This window comes from Salarias fasciatus, chromosome 8 (assembly GCF_902148845.1).
Source record: "Salarias fasciatus chromosome 8, fSalaFa1.1, whole genome shotgun sequence".
In the NCBI taxonomy this organism is placed as follows: domain Eukaryota; kingdom Metazoa; phylum Chordata; class Actinopteri; order Blenniiformes; family Blenniidae; genus Salarias; species Salarias fasciatus.
This window is the reverse complement of record NC_043752.1, coordinates 2,191,857-2,218,421: the sequence shown is the minus strand read 5'-3', so window position 1 is coordinate 2,218,421 and position 26,565 is coordinate 2,191,857. Positions and strand designations below refer to the sequence as shown.

Here is a 26,565-nt window from a genome sequence, read left to right as displayed (position 1 = left end):
AGTGGATTTGGAGCCAGAATCTTTCAGAGATTTGCAGACCTGTAAAATGATTTTAAAATCTATTCTTTGTGTGACGCAAAGCCAGTGCAACGACCTGAGAACTGGACTGATGAGGTCCAGTTTCTTGGCGTTTGTCGCAGCAGCGTTTTGAATCAGCTGTCTGATCCCGCCCCCCCCCCCATCATCCCACCTCCACCCCCGTTTCTTCTATTCAAAGAAAACATTTTGTGCTTTTCACTGTTTTCCACTCCATTCTTATTTACCTATATGAAGAATAATTGGCTGATCGCTGTGCAGTTGTTTGTTTTCAGTGAATAATGGAACACATTAACACTGAGTTGAATCTTTGACGACCAATAATTGCTGCAAAAATACTGTGTTTCCCTTTGGTATTCATACCCCGAGTCTGCAGACATGTGGAGAATTTTAATGTGGGAAGATGTAGCTGTTTTCTTTCTCTTTTGGTTTTGCTGTAACATTCTCCAATAAATGCATTGCCTGACTGTGTGTGTGTGTGTGTGTGTGTGTGTGTGTGTGTGTGTGTGTGTGTGTGTGTGTGTGTGTGTCTCTTTTAAATACTTGTATATTTGCAGTCTGCAGCCGTTGTGCCTTCCAATCCAAACCATCATCCATGCTTCCCCTGGGACTTGTCACAGTGCTGCAGTCTGATAGTGTGTGTGTGTGTGTGTGTGTGTGTGTGTGTATGTGTGTGTGTCACAGTGCTGCAGTCTGATAATGGGTTTGTGTCTCTCTGTTGCTCTCTGGCTGCTGCTTGACCAGTTGGTTTTCCAGCTGCGTCTATAGGGAAGGGCCAGACCGAACCCATTTGTATGAATAGATGTTGTGTTTACAGACAGCCGGTTGCTTTTGTGTCCCCGAGTGTGCGCGTGTGCGTGCACGTGTGTATGTGTGTGTTGAGCTAAAAGGGAAAAAAAAAAGTCCCTAAGTTGTCATAATTTGTGGTTTTTGAACCAAGAGAGGAAAAGAGGGTGGATGAGTGAATGAGTGGTTGTTTATCCTCCGTCTGTAATTACGGCTCATTGTGAGAGGGTTTTTTTGGGGTACATAAAAAGCTCTCTCGTGGTCATGACTGTGCGCTTTTTCCGGCTTGTTTAAACACATTTCAGATGGTTCTAAATCCTCCTTTATTATTATGAAAAAAGAGAAAAGCATGGCGGCGTGTTGTGTTTCCGTGAAGCTACCAGAGGTCAGGCAGACTCCGGGTCGGCACGTGTTGCCTTCAGGGCTTCTGCAGCTTCTGGGTCACGCCAATCTAGTTGCATTCAATACTGGCAGTGCGCTGACATCCCGGTCCAGAGACTGAAGCACTGATGCTGAACATAGTTTCCTGTATGTAAACAACAACAAAAAAAAAACTCGTGGACTGAAATAGATTCTCAACTGGTGGGTCAGAACCCAAAACAGAGTCTGGAGCCCATTTCGAGTGAGTCACGCTGCGTTTTGTCTTGGCAAAGAAAAGTCAATGTAGTGTCGTCTGTTTACCCTCCTGAACAGCAGGTGGTTATAATGGCGCTTTAATGTGTGTTAATACTCCCGTCTTCTAATGAACCGTGATGAAACACGACAGAATATCAGATTGGAATTTCATTGTTTTGAACACAAAGGAGGTTAAAAATGTCTAATGAGGCCATCAGAACTGATTGGATATGCATCGTGATTTATTTTCTTATTTGTGTCGGGGCGCTGGGTCCTGAAGTCAGACAAGTTGACAATCAGCGGATTAATTGTGCGTTTTCATGACAGACTTGTGGTTCTTGCTCTGAAACAAACAGGAAAACTTTGGAATTGATTCTATTTTTAGGTTAATTTGTTAATAGTTTACTGGTTCAACCCAGCAAACGAGACTTCCTGTGACCTCTGAAGTGAAGGTTTTCATATCTAATGACGTAAACAGATGAAATGACTCATCCACAGGTAACTGTGTTCCAGTCAGTTGAATGCGACTCACGTTGACTTCCTGTGTTCCCTCCCGTCCTGCAGGTGGCAGCATCGACAGCGACTGTGCCTTCGAAGGAGACTACGCCGTGCCGCCGCTCTCCATGACCGAAGGCATGCAGCACATCCGCATCATGGAGGGCGTGTCGCGCTCGCTGCCCTCCTCCCCGCTGCTCACCCACCAGGCCATCAGCGTCCGGCTGCAGCCGGTGAAGAAGCTCACAGGTAAACACACGACTGCCGCCAGGGAGGAGCCACGACCGTCCGACTCTTTTCAGCAGCTCTGGAAGGAGATCCACTTCTGACTGTGGTTTCGGCTGAGTCCGGTTCCGGTTTCGCCGTAGGCTCATGTCCCGATCCAGCCTCTTCCGCCCTTCACTGTACCACCGCAGGCATGACTTTCAGTCAAAACACATCGAAATCAAGCAGATTTCATAAGAGCGAGCGACTCGGAGTGGGATGATGTTTCACCCCGATGCGTGTTGATGAGCATTAATCATTTAACGTAGTATTTACCCTCTAATTCTAAGGAGACGTGTAAAGCAGGGCTCGGCTCTGGCCGACGGCAATCACTGCAATTTCCAGTCCTTGTAATCACCAAAGTCTGACCTAATTGACAGTGTCAAGAAAAGCTGATGGACTGAATGCTGCGGCTGACTCAGCTCTCCTTTTTATCTCCCGCCACTAATCGTTTCCTTCCACGCTCATCTCTGGCTCTGGGAGAATGTGGAAAATTGCCTCCCCTCTGTCTCCCCATTAACTGGATTATGAGTGTGTGTGTGTCACGTCCCTGATCTGTGCTGTGGTTTGGGTACACACGGCGGTGTGGACATCCGCGGCTTACTGCCGCCGCCGCCGCTTTACCGGATTTCAAAAATGTCCAATGAAATGTTGACATTGCTTCACCCAATATTAGAGCAGCCTCCGCACTGAGGCAGAGTGGGTGTGAAGGCCTCCAGAGCCGGATTCCGCTGCCGCCACTAGGGTGCACCAGCCTCTCAGCTTCCTCGGATCATTAGCGCTTCCCAGCATGCCGTGGGGACTATGTTTTTTTTTTAACATGATTCAGGACGGTTCCTGCTCTCTCCTGGGTCTTTCAGATGAAGTTCACCTCATTGTTTCCTCTCTTTGTACCTGGCTGTGCCACAGTGTTACAGAGAGCTTTATGTAGATAAGAAACTGGATTTCAGACTCTGAGTCACAGTTTTTCTGCTCCTCTCTGCTCTGAGGAGCCGTCTCTGCTCATGTAATTTCTATTATATCCAGTGTTTTTTTTGTCAGGTGCAGGCTTTAATCCGTGTGAGTCAAAGGGAGTTTTTCACAATCATAAACACACATCTGTGTGTGTATTTGTACGCGTGCATGATAACTCTATTGCCGACGTGCACCAGCGGGGGCGCTCTCGCGTGTTGTACCAGTCGGGCGCTGTACTCGGCCCTCCGTTGTGTCACGGTGCGTCTCGGCCTCGTCCGTTGTGTTGCCTTTGCGCGATCGGCCCGCTCACACTCGTCATCCTGAGTGTCGCCGTGCAGAGGAGGTGGATGCGTGACGGCCAGAGATGGAACTGTTGGCAGGATTAGTCCTGCACGGTGTTAATCCTCCATCCCTTCACTGTGCGGATTTGATTGCATTGTCGTTTGAAATACTGAAGTCAGGGAAAACAGGAAGTGTGTGATATTTCACTCGGTGATGAGGGAACTAAATTGCTGGATGTCCTGTCTTTCGATGCAGCATGTGAGTAGAAGGTTTAATCTACAGCAAATTGTTAATGAGGCTTAAATATCAGGCTTAACTTTACAGAGTTTGTGTCAGATCAATACATTTCTTTATTGATAAGGACAATCTGAACCTCATTGTGACAGTTCAAAGTAACCACTAAAATCCACTCAATTATTCATCAATAATTAATCTTACAAGATCCACAGCTTGACACTGAACTTGATGGTTTTAAATGTTGTAATCATTTGTAAATTAATTATAAGAAAATTCAATTAAAAAGTAGTTTCGATCACAAGACAGATGTAAATAAATCACAAACTGGGTGTTGGGTGCTTGAAAACCTCCTTTTTGGTCTGTTTGTTCCCGCTCCTGCTAATAGTTGACAGAAGTACTTTGATTCTCCACTTGAACCTTTGATCGGACGAGAGAGCAACGCTCTCGTTTCTTCTGTTTCTTCCAAAGTCACAAAAGATAAACAGGTGCAGCTTGTGTGGGATTTTTAGTATTTGTGTAACGAATGCGGAAGCATGACGTGACATTTCTGCTCCAAGCACCTCATATATATATATTTTTTTTTTTCTTGATGAGTTTGATTTTTTTACTGTCGCTCTGATTCGCCCTCGTGAAGGTTCACATAATTTTTCCTTTAAAATTGCCGTCAGAAGTGACGTACGAGGAGCTGGTTTTTCCCTGCATTGACAGCCTTGACCAGCTGGACGGCCCCCGAGGTGTCCCCGGTGCTTCGGGTCCTCAGAGACCGGAGTGGGATGGAGCAGCAGGTTGCACCCGGCCTCCGCCACCCTGGCTTTTCTCACCCTTTAATTAATTCCACCCAGCATCACTTCCTGCGCAGCTTGACGGTGCCGAGCTCGAGTTGGCGTCGCAGAACCCCGTCAGAGGAGATGAAGAGAGCGAGTGGCGGCGGCGGCGGCGGATCTCTGATCCCCCTCGGTGTCCCCGGCCGGCCGCCGACCCTCTCCGCCCTCCCGCGCCGCTCCTCGTCGGCCTCGGGGAGGCGGAGCGGCTGCAGCGGCGAGGACTTGAGTTATTCCACCTCAAGGCTCTGATAGAATGAAATTGCAATGAAAGCGCTGACCTTTTTAGAGAATCATTGAGTTTGTGATTTAATCCCCTCTCCCTGTGTGAAGACTCTCGGGGGGGCCTTTGGATGCTCGGAGGGTCAACTTGTGCATCAGATTTGTGAGGCATCCAGGAGACACAGTTTACTCATTACGTGGATTTACTGCAGGAGCACGACGCTGCTTTCCTTCACACCAACATGACGCCGGCTGTTTCTCAGCGTACAGCCGACTCCGGCGCACAGAAGAGGAGGGAACAGTCCGGCAGTCCGGTGTTCGTCTCTGTTTTGTTAACACGTTAGCTCCTGGGTAGCATCCTCACTCCTGTATGGAGTTTGCATGTTCTCCCTGTGACCATGTGTGATTTCATCAGCTGAGATTTGATTTAAGGTTACGTGGCGACTCTAAAACTTGCCCGTACATGTGGCGATGAGCCGCAGTTCCTTGACCTTAAATAATCCAATTAAACCTTTCTTATCGGATTAAATTGGCCCCGTTTAGTGACCGGCGGGTCGCTAACTGCCAGCGTCGCAGCGTGAAACACTCGGGGACTGATCCACAGATCTACTCGGACAATATTCTCAGTCTCATGTAAACAGGACAATCCCACTCTTCACGTGATGGACTGACGGCGTCTTCTGTCCGTCGTCGGCCGGGAGCCGCTCCAGCCAAAAGCAGATGTTTAAAGGAGACACTAAATTCTGGATGATTCCTCGTTTAAAATGAACTGGATGTGGATTTCTCTGGAGTTCATAAAGTGTTGAGGTCATTCGAGGTGAAGCCGTCACTACGACACGGGGAACGCGTCTTGTTCTGAGGACGCGTGTGTGAAAGCCCTCGGAGGAGAAGAACAACTGAACCCATTTTTAAGATCAAGAATGAACTTTCCTCCTCAAAACTTTATTAAACTTGGGACAACAGTCCGGATCGCCTCAGCATGTCTGCGAGCTACTCAGTCAGTATTAAACTTTAATTGAGACAAGATTAAGTCCAGTATGTATAAAATGCTGCTGGGGAATTATAAATCAAGAGAGACTTTGGGTAATTCCAGCTCTTTTTTTTTTTTTTTTTTTTAGCAATTTATTCTGATAAGAAATTGATAGCTCTACTAAAAAAAACTACATTTTGAAGTAGCTACTTCAGGTTTTCCTTCTTTTGCTTCACTTGATTGGATGTTTTGTAGGCTCTGTGAATGACTCACCTTGATAAATACATAAGGCTCCGTTTACTCAACGTTTTCAAGTGAAAATGGGAAACTTTAGTTGCTGCGGCGGGACGACAGAATGGAAAATGAATCTATGCAGCTTAACAAGTTAAATTTCAACCACATTATGAACACTGTTTTCGTTTTCTACCATTTTTTTTTAAATCCGTACTACAGGAATTATGCTGAATATAATGTATTCCTCATTTTTAGGTTAAATATTTGGGCACGCACTTAAAAAACTGTTCATATTGATGAACTCTACTGAAAACTGAGCGTGCGTCATAATGATCCGAAGTTTTACAAAGGCCATTCAAAACGTTATTACTTTTAACGGAGGAACATTTACTGGATTAGAAGTATGAATCTAAATCTTTGATAGTTTAATATCACTGCTGCTTTAATATAAGCTCTCATTATCAGTCCTAATTTAATTTCTGAGACTTATTGTTCGGGATGTAATACTCCCATTAATAAAAACAGACAGTTCCATTATCTTTAATCCAGCTCCGCTAACAATAATATTCTGGGACTGGATGATTCCTCCAGGGGAGATTGTGTTCCGATGTGGAAAAGGCTGAACTGCTCGGTCACAGGAAAGTATCTCCGTCCGACTGCTTCGGCTGAAAGTTCGCCCAAACTTGACTTGACTCTTGGTCGTCGTCCCTGGAGGAGATTGTCTTTTACCATTTTGATTTTACAGTTAAAGAGCCTGGAGACTCCCTCCGAGGAAGAAGAACGCTTCTTTTGTGTAACGTTTTTAGAACAAATCGCATTATGACGCTTATCTTTGTTTTTTTTTACACAACAAAATTTCAGTAAGTGGAAGCTGAAATTGCATACTTTGAATATTTTGGCTTCTCTGTGACTGTCCTCCCCGTGTGATCGTGTTCGGCTGCTAAATCTGCAATTTCAGACTAAAAAGGAAGTAAATGCACGCGTGGTTTGTTGCAGGTCGTGTTTGCAGTCTGAAGTCCACAGTGGTCTCAGATTATTGGAGTTATGGACGCCCGCGCTCCAGCGGTCGCCTGTTCAGAGCCGTCGTCTCTGATTGCTTATTTGTTCTTTAATAAAAACCTCGCTCGAGTGTCACAGATGTCGCCCCCAGTTGATTGATTGGCCCTGCACCACTCAGAAACATTTAAAGGGAATTATTTCAACATCTCTCCCCAGATTACACTGCTTTTCCCTAATTAATGGCTGCAATCAATACAATTACCGCCTCCCCATGGGTTGCCACATAAAGGTAGAAAATCGCATTTGGCCTTAAAACTTGAGAAGAGCCTTGATTTAATTACACCGCCTAATTTTTCACCCACTCGTGCTGCAATTATCACAGTTATATGAGTACATGTGAAGTCTATTGTCTCGGCGGTGCTTACAGTAATGGAGCGATATGTGATAAGTGGCAACGCGGCGCAAAGAACTAACTTGTAAACGGTCACCGATGTGGGCACAGAAACGCTCGGCAGCACTGCGGTCGGGATTAACAAGGCGCAGCGTGCAGGAACCGCCTGGTCAGCTCTCTGTGTGTGTGTGTGGTCTTAAAGGATCCACATTAGAACCGTTCCGCTTGCTTGAATGTTGCGTTTCCGGATCCGTTTCATTGTTTGGGTCCATTTTTGATGCTTCAGGATAAATGTCTCTGAAGAGAAGCGAGAGTTCCACTTGTTATGGGTTTTTCTCATACATACTCGGGGCTATAATAAGATTTTGGGTCATTTTGCCCATGATTGCTTTTGCTTTTTAAGAGTTTGTGAAAAAGTAAGAAAAGAGGAAAAGGTCAGCCGAGGACAGAAGTACAAGAGAAAAAGATTCCGTTCATTACAAATCACCATCGGAGGTATTTTGAGACTCACTGACGCATGCTGTTGTAATTAAAAGTGAATTACACCAAATGTTGAGAGATATAAAGCTCTTGGTGTTCAGTTAATTAGCAGCTGCATTGATTAAAAAAAAAGTTTGGAGGATGCAGTTTTACTCCTCTATCACTAGATAAACTCTGGTTTACTGTTGTGAAATTATATGTACATTATTTTCCAGACTACTAGACACACCTGAGTGTAAAGATCCGTTTACCTAAAGTGCAGATGCATCGCTTTCGCATTTATGTTTCAAAAAGGTTTTGTGTTTGCATGGCGATGCAACATTTTTCCTGCTCAGTCCAGTATAGTGCTGATGAGTTTTTTCCTTTTCTGTGGGTCTGCAGCTTTGTGACATGCAGTGATCCCTGATGGCATATACCCAGGTACCAGGAACTAGAAATGATTGTAACTTAGCAATAAGAATTAAGACAAAAAAAAATAAGCAAGATACATTGTGCGTGTCATTTTAATGATATATTTCTTTTTATTAGACTCCATGGAAAATGTAAATGATCTCAGTTAAACGTTCGTTTTTACTAGATTCTAGAAAGAGGATTCAAAAAAGTGCTTGTCAAGATTATTAATAGTGATATAATTGTGCATTTCAGCTAAAGTCATCATCAAACTGCAGCTAATTAATCGCAGTTTCCACCTGATTAATGAGGCGACGGCGATGAGCTGTCTGCTGTACCTGTTTCTGAGATGAAGCATGTCTCATGTAGACAGACGTGTGTGAAAATGCATTATTCATATAAGGAAGTAACTCAGTGAGGCTCGTTTGGACGTTTCCTGCTTTCTGGGTTTTCTCTTTTTGACTCGTGTCCTGGTCTCTTGCCCCATCATGTGGGACGTCTCGGTCTCAGCCTCTCCCTCTCCCGCTCGCTCGCGCTTCACACGGCATCCGCCGAATTTTTTGAAATGAGCACTGACATTTGGGACATCTCAATCTCCACGCTTCCCTGCCCAGCGCGCACCTCCAGAAAATCGTTCTTCAATTATTATCATTACTTCCTGGCTCGGCCGTCCCGGGCGCGGCAGACCCGCGGACTCATTTGTTCCGCCGAGGGAGGAGACGCAGCGTTTTGGGCGCCGTTGTCACAGGTGAAAAATAAAGAGCGAAGGTTAAAAGTAGATCGACGTAATTGAAATGTAAGCACGATGCCCACAGGAGCAGCACTAAAGAAGCAGCTGGATTAAGTGCTGTGACTGAAACACTTGTCATTTCCTTTCAGTCATCAGGCAAATAGGCCCAAGTGGTGAAATATCATCGCTGGCAAACATCGGTTCTTTTACGGGGGGTGTTACAGGGTGTCACATACTTGAGTGAATTGATGCATGCGGGCATCAACGGTGTGTTGCACTTTATTAAGTCGTGCTGACAGTGAGAACAGTGAAAGATCACAGCGGTGTGAGATTAAAGAGATCCCGCTCAGGGTTTCCATCCACTGCAGAGAGCTTGAGGTTTACTTCTTTGCATTTGGAACCCTGATAAGTTCACAGCTTCACTAAAGGACATTTTGTGATTTATTTCAGGGTTCATACAAAATCTGTTGAATATCTGTTTGTAAAAAAACAAAAAAATCAAAATGTTAGCACTCTCACAGTCACATCTAGCTGACATTTCAGGGTCACCAGTTATCCTCAAATGCATGTTATTGGACTGCAGAGGGAAAGAACATGCAAACTCCAGACAGAATGTTCAATCTGGGGGAAATTCTTGCCATTTATCTCATTAAACCCGTTCAAGATGAACCTTCCTCTAAACTCCTGCAGCTTTCAAGGCCAGTGTAACACAGTTTAAACCAGAAGTGGGAATCTTCTGGCGGTGAGGTGACACTGCTGACGGCCGGGATTAAAAAAGTTAACCATCAAACAAAAGAGTCATCCTTCTCATCACAATCACAAAAGAACATAGTTTTTAACGTTGAAGCACAGCTGAATGATTAAACGCTTGTTTATGTGAGTTTTAATTACACAGTTTAACATTAAAGAAGCATTGCTCAGCTTAAATTGATGCTTCAAAGCACATATTGAAAGAATGATGTTTAAAACTGGAAGACAAAATAAATCAATTTAGATTAAAATGAGTATGTGGAAAAATAAACTGAACATTACTGATAGACTACCATATTTGTTAAAATGATTGTCCTATTAGTTAGTATAATGCTTTTGAGTGAAAAATGAAAGTATTGATGTTCCATGCTTGTTGATAAAAAGGTCCACAGGTAGAAAGAAGATAAAATCAAACTTTCCCAATGAAAATGGTTTTGAGTTGTATGGACTGAACAAAAAGCTCAGGAATCAATATAGTAAAACCATAAATGCACGTGACTGATGTTGAATCAATTCATTGAAACAGAAATTTGAACAGAACAGAGCAACAAGCAGTTCACTAGAGCAGAAATCTCTGCTTTATGTTCTTCACGTTTCCAGTTTTTTTATTGAAAGTCTTTCAGGTTAGAGCAGCGAGCAGCTCGTCAGATCTTTAAAAATTCATTAAAGACTGTAAAAACGAAATCAATAATTCACTTAAAAAAAACTTTCTTTTTCAAAGCAAACGAAAAGTCGCCCGTGTAAACTTTTCAACTTCTCCTCAACAAAACAAGGCACGGTGTGTGTTTGTGTTTGTGTGTGTGGGGAGGCACGTTGGAAGCACGTGGCGGTCTGGAAGCGGACCCGGAGCTTTACGAGGCCGACCGGCCGTGCAGGTTCTCCGTTCACCGGGACACTCCTGACCTACAACCGAAGCGTGTCTTCGGCGCTTGTTGGCAACATGAGGCTGGAGGTGTCACTCCCGGGAAATAAGTGTGACTGCAAGAGATTAATAAAAAAAAAAAACAGTGAGTGGAGTGAGCGCTCGGCCCGACGGATCGTGAAGGGGGTTCACAGTAAACCCCCGGCCCTGCGGGTTCGAACCCCTAAACAGCCAATAAAACATGGCTGCAGCTGTACAAACACACTTTCAAGGGTAAAACAAGGACAGGCGGGGAGCCGGAGCCCAGGAGGAAAATGGACTGGCTTTTATTGAAAACCGTGTTTCTACGAAGTAATGCTGCTCTTTGTCCCCGCCAAACACACACACACACACACACACACACACGTGCACACACACACACACACACAGACTTATGATATGATGTGTCCGTCCACAACTGGTAAAAGTGTGTCCCTTTAATAATGCCCTCCCTTCCTCCCTCCCTCCTTTTTATGCCATTTTCTTGCCTGCCTCCATACCCACCCTTCTCCTCCTCCTCCTCCTCCTCCTTTTGCTCTGCGGTTGCTATGACAACAGCAGCACTGCACCATTCATCTGCTGGAGACCTGGGCTCGCGCTCCTCTCACGTCTATACATAACACGCTAAGCGCTGCTGCGGGCACGGAGGCGAACGAGGAGCTCACCTCTCTGTTTTCACCGGAGAGCTCCTCATGCCGTTTGGGTCGTTTTATTCCTCTCCTCCCCTCCTCCTTCTTTTCTACGTGGCGAAGGTGTTTTTTTTTTTGTTTTTGTTTTTGACCTGTGAGCAGCAGGGAGGTGCTGCCATCGCAGAGGTGTCACCTCGGTGTCCCCCTCTTTCCCCAGTGACACAGTGACTGTTGTGTTCTTCCTTCCTCCTTCGCTTTTCCTCCTCTCTCTCTCTCTCTCTCTCTCTCTCTCTCGCTTTCTCTCTCTCTCTTTCCTCCTCCTCTCTCGCTCCTCCCGTCAGTGCCATATCCGCCTGGCTCTGTATCATTTACTGCGACTGAAGTGAGCGGGCAGCATCACTACTGAAACCTGTGGAGATTTTCTCAGAGGGAAGAAAGGGGGAGAGCGTGTCGTCCTCCTCCCCCCCTCCTCCTGCGTCTCTGCAGGTGTTTTTTCACTCCCGTTTTTTATTTTTCCATTTTGTTTTGCCTTATTTTTGATGAGCTGGTCTTCGCTCAGGGAGGAAGGACTGCTTGTGTCGCTGGACGGGGAAGGAGGCGAGCTGGTGCCGTACTCCAGCCTTCAGGAATGCCAGGTCTGGTTTGAGAATGGTGAGCCCAGCCACACCCTCTATCGCTTCTTTCATTCCTCTGTCTGAGCCCCCCCCCCCCCCCCACCCCCACCCCCATCCATCACTCCGTCCGGTGCACCCTCCCCTTTTTTTCACCTGCTGCTCCACCTTTTGGTCGGCCGGAGGTCCGTCTGCTCTGCGATCTGGCGGCCGCGTCGGCCCCCGGTCCGAATGACGTCTGTGCAGACATGGGGCTGATGGGAGGAGCAGGAAACTCGTTTCTCTCTGTGAAATGATGCGTTTGTCAAAGGGCTGCACTCTAATCAGAGTGTAGGCTCGAGGACCCGTGAATCAACCAGAGTGTGATAATGTAAGTGTTTTTTTGTGGCGAGCTGGTCTGTTTCATGCGTCAGCGTGGGTGAGCATTCAATTGTCTTTGAGTGTGTGTGTGTGTGTGTGTGTGTGTATGTATATGTCTGTTGGAGTGTGTGTGTCTAAGCACAAGCTGTGGGCGGCTAATGGTGCTTGTTCCTGTTGTTGCGTGTCTCACTTTTCTTGCAGAGCACAGTGTCATATGTAGCATATGGTTGCGTAAATGGGCTGAAGTTGGTGGGGAACAGCCCTCCCCCAGCATCCAGTCAGCAGCAGCAGCAGCAGCTTGTTGTTGTGTACCAGATTCACCCTGTCATGTGCTGGGATGTGGATCCTCCTCCTGGTTCCAGTGCTGCAGGCTTCCTCCTGCCTCCCTCGCCTCTGCCTCTCTCCCCCAGGGGACAGCGGGCTGGTGTTTGAGAGCAGAACAAAATGTCTCAATAACACTACCTGCCTGAAAAAAAAGAAGAAAAAAAAAGAAAAAGAGAAGCACCTCATCAGCAGCTGCTATTCCTGGTCTCAGGTGAATGGTTTTTGATGAGGCGCCTACAGCCGGTTTTCACACCACTTAGTATCACCACCTGGAGAGTGTTTTGATGAGCTTACTTTGTCAGCTGTCATTCAGTGTGCGTTGGCCAGAGATACCAGGAACTTCAGTTTCTAGGGTGGCTAAGTAGACGTGTTTACTGCCGCTGTGGTGGAGGAGTGTTTCCAGGGGTTGGGGATCCCTTGTGGGGCTGTTTGAAGTTGATGGAGTGGAGGTGGTTCAGGTTCCGTCCGCTGTGGTTAAGGCTCAGGGGCTTTGTTGTTTTGTCTTGCTGAGCAACAGCTGTCAGAAAATTTGAAGAGAAAACCCAAGTTTTTGAAATATTTCACATTTACACGACAACGTTCTGAAAACGATGGAGTGAAATTCCCAACTCGGGAGTCATTTTCAAAAAGTTGTGTTTTCACTTGAAATTGTTTCCGCGTAAACGGGCCATCAGAAAAACCTGCAGCACATAGTTTTCTGAGTCTGTTCATATTTGTCTGAGTCATGTAGCCTGAGGAAATCCAAAAACAATATATGATACTATCCAGTCAGAATGCTTCCTGCTCGGTGTTTCAAGTGTTTGGTCGTCTGTGTTGATGCCAGGGAACCCATATTTATTCACAACACATGTCAGTTTAACCTGGCTTTGAATTGTGGGCTTTTATATTGATATGGCCCACTTACCTGTGTACAAACCGTACCCTCTGCAGTCGTTCAGAGTGATATTGATTTATATAATTGCTCAATTTCCCTCCAGTGCAATCCCTTGAGCCTGTGTCCGACAAATGGCTTGTCGGCCTAAGATGAGCTATGAAATAAATATGACAGGCCGCCTCAAATCTGCCTCCTCGGGTCAGTTTGAAGGCACCGCTTCGCCTGACACGTCGCATGTGAGACGGATCCGGTCTGGACGGATGTGCCGTGCTCCTGAAAGTGGCTGTGAAGTTAATTTATCAGGTCGGCTCAGTATTTAGTGTCTGTGTAGCCTTTCGACCTCCAGTGCAGCCACTGGCCTGTTTTTGCACTTTACCTAGATTACAAAAGCAGCCCGCTGAGAGTCTCTATAGGTAGGTGGACACAGTATGTGCTAGACATGACACCCCGGTCATAAATCAAGCACTGACGACAGCACTGGCCTTTAAATCCCTCACCTCCAGTCCACAGGTTTCGGGCAGGAATTTAATTATGAAAAACTTGCTGGACGCGTGTTGCTGTCGCGCACTGAGGTATTTACTAGTTTTCCAGGTGAAACAGTCTCGCCTGTTTTGTGAGAAGCGCCCCGGTATCTGGGGTGAGAATGTTTAGATGAACTGCAGTCAGAGATAAAGTCATCCTCTTGATCCTCGTTCAGCAAAGCTCTTTTAAGTCAGCTTCCAGTATCTACATCAGGTCACAACCTACAATTAGAGATCTCCCCTTAAGCTCTTTGAAACAGCTACAATGTACCCTCTGTTGCAGAGGAACCACCCAGATAGAGCCCACTTCAGCAATTACAGGCCTCGCTGCAATCTGCATGTCTTCGGTAGCATTTTTCCGATCTCATTTCTATTTTGGTGGCGCGCCGGATTAAGCTTTGCCTTCGAGTGTGTGGGACCGGGGTTCAGATCCAGGTGACTGCAGGAAGGGCGAACATGAGCCGAGTCTACGGTGCATGCAGACCTGAATCGCTCTTTGGGGAGGGCAGCAGAGTAGACCATTTTAAAGCAAAGAAGAAGAATAGCTTAATGATAACAGCAAGTATCGAGTCAGTTTTGTGGGTTTTTTTAATTGTGCATAATAGACAATCACAATGAAACTGCACAGTCTGAGTCATTTTATTAATCAACAAGGTTGAATTTACACCACAGTGCTCAGTAGAGATTATCGAGCCACCAGGTGACTGTTCATACTTTTTCCAAGGTAAAAACATTTCAATGTACCTTTTTACTACTGTGTTGGCTGGCTGTACTTGGATTTTGTGTCTATAGAATTGTCAACTCGTGCATTGAGTGAATCCTTCTGCCTTTCATATCAAGATAACTTGAACTTTCAGTATTTGGCAGTTCCTCAATATTGCCGTTTTTCAGCTCATGTTACAAATGTGACACAGCCTTTATTTTTAAGTTGGCGAATGTTCTTAAAAATATCAAACACCGGTAGAAGTAGAGACAGGACGAGCGTAAAGGGTGAAATGTTCCCAGCAGTAAATTTGCCTGTGAGGGTACAAGCCTCGTCACGAGGCGTTTTCTCTCGTCAACGTTGGGATTTTGACCAAAGCATCGCAGATACAGTCCATGGGATGTTTTGCAGACGACAAACCGTTTTATGTTACAGTTTAGCGTGAAATTCAATTAGTGTGAAATTCCATAGCTGCAGAAAAATGTGTTAAAATTCTTGCCCACACTACTCACAGCACTGTGTGAGCCCTTCTGCCTGTTTTGTAAAACCTAAAAACCTCAGTTTTTTTAATCAAATATAACAGACAAGTGCTTTTTGTGTTGTTTTTTTTTCTTTGAACCAGTTTGCATGCTCTTCATGTGCTTTTCCCTCAGTAAAAGAAATATGCCTTTGGGGTTAATTGGTGACTCTGAATTTCCCAAATTAGATGAAACATTCTCGAAGTTGGATGGATGGATGGATGGATGGATGGAGTCCTGTTTAGTCTCTTAGTGCTTCATCATTTTTATGGACATATTTTATTGTCTGCAATAAGCTTTGAATTGTTATTCACTGTTTATCTTTCCTAATTGTAATCCTCTTCTGTGCAGCACACCAAAGGGATTTCTCATGCATCTGTGCACGAGAGCTTTTAAAAAGGAACTTAGTTTTATTATCTTAGTACCTCAGTATCTCTTAGGTTTTTGTTTTTTTTTTTTTTACTTATGGGTAGTTTTATCTGGGTATTTAGCAGTACCTCCTGGAAAAAAGAAAAAGAAAAGCTGTGGAGTGGAAAAGAGAAACCCGCAGTGTGCTATTAATAGGAATGATAATGATTTGCTTACAAAACAGAGCAGTGGGTTACATATACCACCTTACTGCTTTCTGCGAATGCTGCCGGTGAAAAGCTGAGCAAACATTTCTCCGTGAGATACTCACACAAACACACAGAGGTCTGAAGGAGAGTGTCGCGTGCGGGTGTTTGTGTGTGTGTGTGTGTGTACGTGTGTGTCCATGCGTATCCAAACCCTCACGGACTATTGCACAGGACCGCACAATGGCAGCAGCCTGGAGTATTAGCATTCGCCACTTGTCTGTCTGCTGTTAACTTATTTGCTCAGTCATTTCAGGGTGCTGAACCACTACAAGCCGTTTGTCCGCATCACGGCGCCGACTCTCTGCATTTACACAGCCAGCCTGCTAACTGTGTCCATGGGATTACATAAGAGCAACAATTGATTACAGCTTTTATCAGATGTGAAAGCATGTTGTTGTTGGTTTTTTTGAGGTGGGTGATGATTATTTTATGTTGCGCTAAAGATAGTGGCTCATTATCAGAAGCATCTTAATGAGAAGAGCTTAATACTGGAATCCAGAATTAGATATGTCATATGCTTCCTCATTTATTGTTCAGTTTGGAGTGTTTAATTCAATAACAGCAGAGATTTTCTCAATGACGAGGGTGTGGTTCTGGAGTGCAGCAGAGCTGAGAGATTATAAATACCCCAGTAGGGGTTGAACTCCTGCTGGGACTGAGGTGAAGGGAAACTGGCTATTATTAAACCACTCTATCAAGTGGTGTCCTTGGCAATTATGCTACTCTCACTTTCCTCAAAGCGCCGTCGTCTTCGACTCCTCAGCTTGCCGCCATCGCTCTGCTCCGGGAAGCTCAAGTTCATGGTCGCCGCTGAAGACGTGAAAGCATGAAAAAAAGCAACTTAGCAGCGTCACAAACACTCAGCGTTAACAGCAGCAGCTGTGCTTCTGCAGCTGAGTCATGAGGTGAAGCCCACCATGCTACCTGCCCAACACATCCTTCCCATTCATTGTCTATGTGAAACGCACCGCGGTGCATGACGGGTGTGGTGCGGCGCCCCGGAGCTGCCCTCAGCTCATTTGCATAGAGTTGGATTTTTTTTCCAACTTCATGCAAATGAGGACATGAGAAAACTTTGGTTAAAGGTCCGGACTGGCAGTGTCCGACTCGGGGCTCAGACTCTGATCTTTGTCTCCGTTCTCCGGCTGCTCTGCAGCACGCCGTCTGCCTCCATCCCATCTCTTCCCCCAGCCTCCTCTACTGTTACCCCCACCACAGCACGCCTTCCTCCTCCCCACCCAAGCAGCTCCTTCTGCTGGTCAGCACACTGGGAGTGGTATTATAACGCTGCATTAAAGATGGATGAGTATTGATTACCAGTTTGTGGAATCATCATCATTAAACTTAGAATATCTGTCATTGAAATACATTTTAAAACATGATTTTCCACCTCGGTTCAAACATCCCTCATGTGAGACTTTCCAATTGTGTTCCTGTCAGGTTGTTTTCTGTTTTTTGGATTTCTTTTAATGGCGTTTTAAAGCCTGTGGGATCATTAGTGGACTTTAATGGCCAAATTGCTGCCGAACAGTGAAACTTTGTGGAAAAACCAATCAGATGTTGAACGTCTCAATAGACCCGCCAGCTCAGAATATTAATGCAAAATCTTACATATGAGTAAACCTGCCCTCATGTTAATGTAGCTTTGATAGCACTTCCCTTGCTGCACTAATCCATCCCTAATAATTTCATGTGAAATGCGGTATTAACAGGTTTTCTCTGAGCGTTTGGGAAAGCTCAGCTAATGAGCGTTCTTAGAAAATCAGCCCTTCCCTCGACCCTCTTAAAATTCTGCCGATGCCTCACCTTGCTCCACTAATCCTCCCAGGGCTGTAATGATAGATACACATGTGCTCGTGTGCAGACGCGCTCGCACGCATACATAAAGCAGGGAGGGGCGGCGAGGCAGATGGACGCCCTGCTGGCTGGCGTGGGTCTGCGTGGTTTAGTACGACAGGTCAGCAGTGATCTCTGAGCTGGAAACATGCAGCAGTTTTAATTCACACGTGAATGATTTATTCTGAACTTAACAGTTTCTCTGCGCTGTTCGTTCCATTTTTGTCGGCTGCGTAGAGAGGTTTCATTCATTTTGTGTAACATTGACGTCAAACCCGTCCCCATTCGCTCTTATTCTGAAAGTGTTAAATGTTAATGTATCTGGAGGCCTTTTTTCGTGCCTTTATATTTGCAAAGAAACTTCATTAAGATCTCCGGAACAAGGACAGCCGCCCCACACACACAGTCGCATTCTTCACCGTCGCAGCTTTTGAAAGCCGGACTCTTTGAGTTGACGTGGAGGGGAGACCTGAACCTGCAGCGTCCATAAAAAGAGGCGGTTCGAGGCCGCCGGCCTCCTCCCACGTTCCCGTCACCTCACCGAGGTGGACGCGTCTCAGTTCCTGCGCTCTGCTGTTGCCATAGTGACCAGAGCAGCGTGCTCGGGTTGCTAAAAGCACTGCTTAGGTTGCAGACGTGTCCTCACCCACATTATTCATGTGTATATTAATGCATGCTTTGGTGTCTTTGTCTGAGGAGAAGCCTGAGGTCGGATGCAGCCGAGACAATGCCTCTGCTGGTTGAGAAGCGTCTCTTTTCACTTGCTTATCGCTCACTTATTTACTGCAAATGACAAAATGTGCATTGCATACTGGCGCTCCAATTCATATTCAGATCTTGTAATGTATTTGTTGAAAGCCAGGTTGCGTCTGAGGGAATTGTCACGTTGAAAAGAAGCTTTCCTCTTTCAAACGCACAACGCAGCATGAATCCGAATCACAACATTGACTTTCCTCCTTTCTTTCTTTTGTTGATAACTTCACCAAAGGCTGTGTATCCATGCTGACAATTTTGGCAATAGATCTTATCTCTTTAAAGATTGTCAAAATGTCCCCAGGCTCATTTCTTGTCACCGGTCTCGCTGCACCCCCGCCCCCTTTCTCCCTCTAATCTCACTCATGCACTGGCATACATGTCACATGCATATTCGCATTCACACCCTCACATCCAGCACATGTAACAAATATCTATTTCACGGCCACGTGCATCTGCACACGCAGACAAGATATATTTATTCATAAGCTCATTAGAGGAGTGGATTTGCCTGCTGCCATCCATCACACTGTCACCCATACTCAGCCTGGCACACGCTGACAACAGAACTGCAGGAGAGGAGTCCATGGGATTTAGTCTGCTGGAGCCGCCGCCATGGAGGGGATTTGCTCCAATACACACTTTCCTCTTGCCATTTTGTGGAGGTGAGATCAAGAAAGTGACAAACAGTGGAAATGCTAATCCTCTTTTTACTGTAGGTTAACCAAAACTCGTGTTTCTGAGGGGAAAATAACTCAGATTCTAAATCTCTGTTTTTCTTTTAGTGCAACAAAGTACCGGTATATCGTTAAGCAGTTCACGTTCTGAATTTGAATTAAAAAAAAAAAAAAAATGCAAATTCAAACAATATCACACCTCAGTTTATCACAGTATTCACATCTTTAAAGGTTAAATTGAGCTGGAGCTCAAAAATGTTGCCGGTTAGTTCATATTAAGAACAGGATAACTTGTCAAAGTCTAGAAATGATTTTTCATTTAGACACATTTCGACATCTGCGTATTAATGCTGATCACCTGAACTGACTCGCCATATAATACCGACTAAAGTGCGCCCCTGGTGGTCAAACAGATGCATTGCAGTTAATGTCTTAATTTCTCAGCGGTGGCAGATTGGACTGCCTGGCGGGCCAGTTCTGGGCCGCGGACCGTACGTTTGACACCCCTGGACTCCGTTAATAATAGTTAGGACGATTGTAATATTTCTCCTGATGAAAAGCAGCAAGGCTTCGATAAGCTTCAGTCTCCTTCTTCTTTTTCTTGATGTGTAATCTGTTCTTTATGACCTTTGTCAGATTACAGACTTCTGAGAACACAGCTGTGTAAACCGAACCCTAAAACTCAACAAAGGTCTTGCTGAAAGCACACCACGTTGCTTTTTCCTGACCTGACGATGTGAACGCTTGAGAAAACCTGCCTATAAAATGATCATGTGTACCTTGTGTACCATTCCCTAACATCTATTCCCCCAGCCTCTCTCCTTCAGATTCGTATTAATTGACCGGGTTTGGCTGCTTATTAAATTGCCTGTGAGGCAAAGTGGACGATCACAGCTCTGCACGAGCGTGCATTCAAGCACTGCTTTAATGAACAGCCATAATCACCACACCATTTGTGACCAGTTTGTTGCAACAAATGACACTTAATTTCAAAGGAGAGGAGACGGTTCATTCAGCGGTTACTTATCTGAGTTGTTTTATTGCTTTTTTTTAAATCGTATTTGGCAGTTAGAGCATCATACTGTCATAAATCTAAGGATTTTTTCTCTGTTGTGTTTGAGCAGCTGATCATCTGCCTCCATCTCCCTCCAGCTTGTTGCACCAACCATCTCCATGTCCTCCTTCACAATTTAATCTGAGCTCCTCTTCCTCTTCCTCTCTAGCGTCATCTCCAACCTGCTCAATCTGTTCATTTTGAATTCTTCTTAAATCCTTCCGCTTCCTGCTGCGAGTACATTTGGTCGTTTCGACCTGGACTCTTTGCTTCCAGACTCGATAGATGCGAGCAGGGCGCCTGTCGGTGGTCTTTATCAGAGCTGCTGTCATGGAGTTGATCCAGAGCTGGATAAGTCTCGTCCCGTCCCTCTTCTGGCTGTCACTTCCAGATTCTCGCTCCGGCATCTGCGCTGGCTCTTTTCCTAGATTGGGTCAATTAGCGGAGTCCTCTCCAGACCACACCAACACAGTCCTAATGCGGCGCGGCGCTCTGAAGCACTACTCCACTGCCGCTGCCAAGGAGCATTTGTTTTTGTTTGTTGGGCTTTGTGTTTGTTTGTGAGCAGAATATCTCAAATCTTGTCAACAGATTGCATTGAATTGGAGCAAAGTGAGACGACGAGATGAGGAATGAGTCATTAGTTTGGTACCGATCTGGATCAAAGTGCCAACCTTCTCTGTGCTTGAAAATTGGGTTGTTTCCTTTAAACCTTTTCATATTAGTTTGATTATATGAAGTGTGATTTGTGGTGAAAGTTAAAAGTTGAATCACACTGCATTTAAGCTTCATTATAACTTCATGTTTTTGTTTAAATTAATGTAATAATGGATTTCAGATCGATCTGCAGCAGGAGTGTAATTTACATTTTAAAATGCATTTATTTGATGTAGTTCAGTCAGCTTCAGTCACAGTGCAGAAGAAATGCTTTTTATCCTGTAATAGCTTTAACCTTCTCAGAAATTTCAATAAAAAAAATCTCACTTTAATTTTAGTTGAATCCTAAATTTACCAAAGAGCCCATTGCTGCATTATGAATGACGTTAACCCTAGTTAAAAGCTGATATTTTAAATGCAGGTGAAGCTCAAAGCGCCACAGATATTGTTTAGTCTTAGACCCTGTTCACACGATAACTATTTCAAGGTAAAATAGAAAACTTTGCGTCTGAAAAAGTGGAACTTCTTTCACTTGAAGCGTTGAAGATCAGAAACATAGTTTTGATAGTCTAGGGCACATAGCCAGGTATAAACCTTTATCCTGTTAAATATACAGATGAAGATGTGTGTCCATGTTTCTAATGTCAGAGTTCACGTGAAATTATGTGCAATAAGTAAAAAGTGCCTTTTCAAGCTTCCATCTTCAAATTTGCACAGTTTATTTAAAGAAAAGGTTCTGGATGTGGTGAATTCATCCTTTGGCTTTGCTTCATTAGTTATATAATATTGCTAAATGTTTACTCGAGCTATTTCTCTCTCTGTTACAAACATTATTTCCAACAGACACGTTTGCTCCACAGTCAGGAGTCCTGCTCTGTTTTTCCTTCTCGTCCTTTTTAGATCATTTTTTGATTTTTTACTTGATTCGTGCTTAAAATTCACAAGCAGACAATAGATATTATTTCTTCCCTGCATCTTCTTTCTTTCTTATCTCTTCTTTAATTCCCTGCCTTGAAAACATCCTCTCTTTTGCTGTAGGCTTGTTTAACACTCCTATCACTTCCTGTGCGTTCGGTTCAGGATGTGATGAACTTTGCATCGACCGCCGTCGGCACTGAAGCCGTCTGCGCTGCGCCTGGCAGACAGAAAACTCCGACCTGGAGTCATTTTTCACTCGCGTACATTACACTGGCATCCGCCGTAATGCGAACCTGCTCTGGTTCTGGCGTCCGTCGTCGCAGAAACGTACGTTGAAACGGCTGCTGGCGACTTCCCGATCGCCGCACACGGGATGAGCCCCGGACATGTGCGCTCACCCATCATATGAGTGGCTCACAGTGGCGGCGTATAGTGCTAATCTATTTTAAACCCTTTTTTTAACCAGATTAGCTAATTAAGAGTAAGATATGCTGAGCTACTTGTCCATCCCAAGCCCCCACAAGTACAAGGAAGATAAAACAAATGAGCCTCACTCAGAGTTCAGCAGATGCGAGCGGAATTTCTTTGCACTGTGTGTCGACAGAGTTGTGTGAAAAGTTGTTTCCACTAGCTCTGAGCACCGTTGTGTAAGCAGACACCCAAAAAAATACAAGGAAAATTTTGCGTTTTTCTCTTGAGCACTTTATCATGGAAGCATCGTCGGCATGCTCGCTCCGTTGTCCCGCTGATTAAAGAGTGCTCTTGACTTAAAGCCGTCTTTGTGTGTGTCGTATCCTTTGTGCGATGCTCAGGAACAAAAGCTTCTCGTCCTCGCTGCGTCCTCCAGACTGAGCGTAGCGTCGGCTGGTTTTGCCGGTGGTGCTTGCTGTAGCCGCGCCGTGACCACGGTTTGAGGAAGAGATCGTGTCACAGCCGCCGCCCCCGGCTTTCTCTCTCTCTGAATGACGTGTGGATGAGATTGATCTGATGGCTCGCAGTTAGGTGCGAGGACATTCCCAAAGCGGACGTCGTTTGCATTTCATGATGCGGTGAATAATGGGCAGACTCGAGCGGCTTTTGCTCCGTTGCTGGGCTGCCGGGCGGTGAGTAAAATCGAAGCGTTGATGCTGGTGTGCCCCTGCTGCTCAGGCTTCACCGTGATCTGGTCTAGGATGTGTTCATTTTATCAGTGTGCTGCTTCCAGTTCATACTCTCTCTGTCTTCCTCCCTCTCTGTCCTGTCCCTGTCACTCCTTCCATCCCTCTCTATATGTGTGTGTCGTGTGCTTTCTGCTCCCAGCACCTCTGCGGAAAGCAAAGTTTGTGGAGAGCCCTCGCATTCCACACTCAGAGCTTGGCTCCCCTACATATTCCTCCACCTCTGCCAAGAATCCAGACCTGGACACATACTGCCCTGGTAAGTTTTGTTCACTTTTTTTTTTTTTTTTTTTTTTTGTTGCCCAGCTCATCCCTCATTTACTTCTTGCATGTTGCTTCCTGTCTGTGAGTGTACAGTCAAGAGAAGGGGAGAACTTGTCTGCTGTGTGGAAAAAAAAGTAAAGAAATGAATCTGTGTCCATGCTGGCTTCCTCCTCCCCTCTCCTCCTCCTCCTCCTCTCTAATCCTCCCTCGCTGCTTCCTCACTCCGCTCTGCTCCTCGCATGCAGAGCTTGTTTAGGAGCCGCCGCTGTTTTCTGTGAACTTCACAGCCGGCTTTTGCTTGGTAATCCTCCGGACAGTCCAGATCCCCCTCATCCCTCCCTCCCTCCCGCCCTCCGCCCCCTGCCGCTCCCTTCCACGCTCGGGGGAGGACATTAAAGCGGGTCACTCGAGGACCGTTGATCTGCTGAGATTTGGTCGTCCCGTATCTGCTTTCTTATCTGGCCTCTCCTTTTCCTGTTGCCACTGAGAAATGCTGTGTTAGCTTCCCGTCCTGTTGGCTCGACTTCGGGCGGCTGTTTGGACTTCCCGGCAGAGCAGGACCCCCGGGCTGGATGAGGACTTGAGAGAAATAGTGATGGGGGGCCTGGAGGCTTAACGGGTGTGATTTTAGGAGGGAAAATGGTTGAGAGAGTGCTACCAGCCGCCTCCGTCTGTCAGCCCTTCCTGCTGAATTTCTGCTCAATGGGAATTCTAAGTAGGTGATATACGTCCGATTACCATTTCATCGTCTGGCTTTTTTGTTCAAATGTGAATTCTTTGTGGCGTCTTGGCTTGCTTTCGTCACACGAGTTCGTCTGAGCCGCTCCGCGCGCCGCTTGAGGGTTGAAGTGGACGTTTGCTCGAGAACAGCTTGAACTTGAGAGGAGCCGGGAGGACGGGGATGAGTCTTCCGCCGTACGGACTCGTGCCTCCCAGGTGGACAGATGGACTTCTTAGCTCTTAACAAGGGCTCTCCGGCTCGCGGAGCAGCAGGGCGGTGACTTAAACATCTGATGGCGTGCCAGTCGGTCCACACTCCGCCGCCGCCGCCGTCTCTCGCTCGCAGCAAGCCGGCGGATCAGCTGATTTTTATGGCCGGCCGAGGCGTTTGTGGTCTCATAAATATGGTTTGTGAATGTGTTTTGTGAGACGGCTCATGCAGTTCACCGCTCCGTATATCACAGAGTGAAAGCTTCCCTGATGACGTCCGGGCCTTCTTACAGTAAATCTGAGGGCTTGCACAGTCACGGCGTATGTAAATGTACACAGCAGTGTTCTCATGTACAGGAGCTGCAGCAGCCGGGTCACCTTCAGTGCTTCCTTCTTCCATCGTCAATTATTTTTTATTATTTAGTAGAAGAGGAAAAGTGGCATTTGCATGCTTATTTAATGTGCCATTGATTGGCTGAATAGAAACATGTTCTCCACTCATACAGGCTGTGGACTAATTATATGACGTGAAATCATGAACACCAAAAAAAAAAAACCACTATTCCCACAAAACATGTCTATTTGAATTTGAATATGCAGTTCTGAAGTGTCGGACCACTTTTCATAGAGCGTATTATGAAAAAACAGAGCAAATCAGTTATTTTTGTAAAATGCTTTATTTTATTATTTTATTAGCGTCTGTGTTTCTCGTTTGCCTCCTCTGTGACCACTCAAGATAGAAACACTGGAAATTTTGATACTGAAATATGAAGTGTTCATGTATTTTTGAGTGATATAGAGAAATAATTTTAAATATTTCACATCACTTTCTCACACTGATTTGAAAAATTACAAATTTCTTATGGATAACTTTAAAAAAAAATTCCTCATTGAAAGATTAGAATCACATCTTTGAGGATTTTTTGTGGAGAAAAGGTGCAGTACATGCCATCATATCCCTTCCGGTGTTGCGTTACAGATGTGTTCGCTGCTCTGCACGTCAGAAATGTGAAATTCAACCCCTGCGTTCAGTTCCCCGGTCTGGAGATGTCTTTGCTCTGACGTATCAGTGATTTAACACTCATTGGTATTCGTGCTTGCGTTCCTCCGGACGCTCTGGAATAAGTGTGAAAACACCTTGTTTTCCGTTGCGTTAGTCAACAGCCATTCTGCAGACTCAGGTTTACCTTGAGTGCACATCAATCACTGTCTCTTGATGCCGTCTTCACTCTCAGCCTTGATTTTTTTTTTCCCCTCCTTTTTAAATGATTGTCACTGGTTTTAATGCAAATGTGACGAATAGATGTGAAGACATGGAAGCAGACTAAAGAGAGAGAGGACTAAATGGCGTGGGGCGCCTCGAACAATCTCTGCAACGGTTCAAGAAAACAGACGAATACACACACACACTTCCAAATGTCTTGTGATGTCTTGTGATCGAGGACTTTGGAGACACAGATCATCCTCAGACTTTTTGGATTTCAGACTGTTGAAGGGAACCGGTCTAACCCAATGCATGGACAGGGAGAACATGCAGACCTCACTCACAAGGCCCAAACTGGAATCAAACAACATGGAAGTGCAAACCACTACTCCACTGTGCCCCTTAGATGAACATAGCCGTTAGATGTCTAGTTTCGTGTGTTTGGATGTTGTGGATTAGGTGTGAGAGTTGATCTATAAACGGTGTGTGTTACCTTCAGCCGCTCCTGTTCACACACACACACTCGCACACACACACACACACACACACACACCCTCCCGTCCTGCGCGGTCCCCCTGCTCGCGGCACACATGCTTTTCCTCCTCGCTCGGTGCGTGAGGGCAGATCTGCGGACGGCCGGGCAGAAGCAGATGCGCTCGCACAGAAAACCACATTCCTAGCTTTCGCGCAAAGATAGTTGCCATGGCAACCATCTGTCTCCTTCACAGCTAAAGGAATCCAGTGGAGAAAAGCCTGTGTGTGTGTGTGTGTGTGTGTGTGTATGTTGGGGTGGCTGGTTCAGGAAAATAAGAGGTGTGCTCTGTTTTGTGTTTTTTTTCCCCTTCATATTTAAATCTTGCGGTGAAGGATCTCATTGTGTCACTCTGACGGGGGGAAAACGCTCTGTAGTTCCTGATGGCTCGTGTGATTTTTTTTTGTTTGTTTGTTTCTTTCTTCCTCTGCCGTCGTGCCGCTTTGAAGGGATCTCTGTTTGTTTTTGCCGGTTTCAGCTAGGAGGCTGCACGTACGATTGTCATAATCTGTATTTAGAGAACAAAAGGTGGAGCTATAAATAGAGAGGAACATGCAACCCGTGCGTCGTGATAATGAACGTATCCTCTTTGATAGCAGCTTGTTCGTGGTCGTCGGCAAGTATTTCTAGATCTTTAAGCTGTCTGACGCTAAGGTTTAGCTTGACAGGAGTTGGGTTAGTGGGGACCGGGCCGCGTGTTGGTGTTTGTATGAAAGTTTAGGGATGTACAAAGGGATTGCCTGTGTCTCGCTCAAGGGAGTGACTGGGCTCGAAAAAACAGATTAGAGATTTTGCTCCCACATCAAAAGAAACAGCTCAGGGTTGTAAAGCAGCGAACTCCGACTGAACACACACCAGAGAGGGGGAAA

General features: G+C 45.5%; 1 protein-coding gene across 11 annotated transcripts in view; it reads left to right on the top strand.

The window, feature by feature from the left end:
* Nucleotides 1-26,565, top strand: part of tanc2b (tetratricopeptide repeat, ankyrin repeat and coiled-coil containing 2b) — a 146,290-nt gene that overhangs the window by 73,847 nt on the left and 45,878 nt on the right. For 5 of the 11 annotated variants that reach the window (XM_030098225.1, XM_030098227.1, XM_030098226.1 and 2 more), the window contains exons 4-5: nt 2,002-2,181; nt 22,909-23,025. In XM_030098225.1, the coding sequence (XP_029954085.1) occupies nt 2,002-2,181; nt 22,909-23,025 (297 nt within the window). Of the gene's footprint in view, nt 1-2,001; nt 2,182-11,688; nt 11,838-22,908; nt 23,026-23,262; nt 23,746-26,565 lie in introns of those variants that run through there. The other 6 variants (XM_030098236.1, XM_030098229.1, XM_030098230.1 and 3 more) reach the window with 5 other exon arrangements.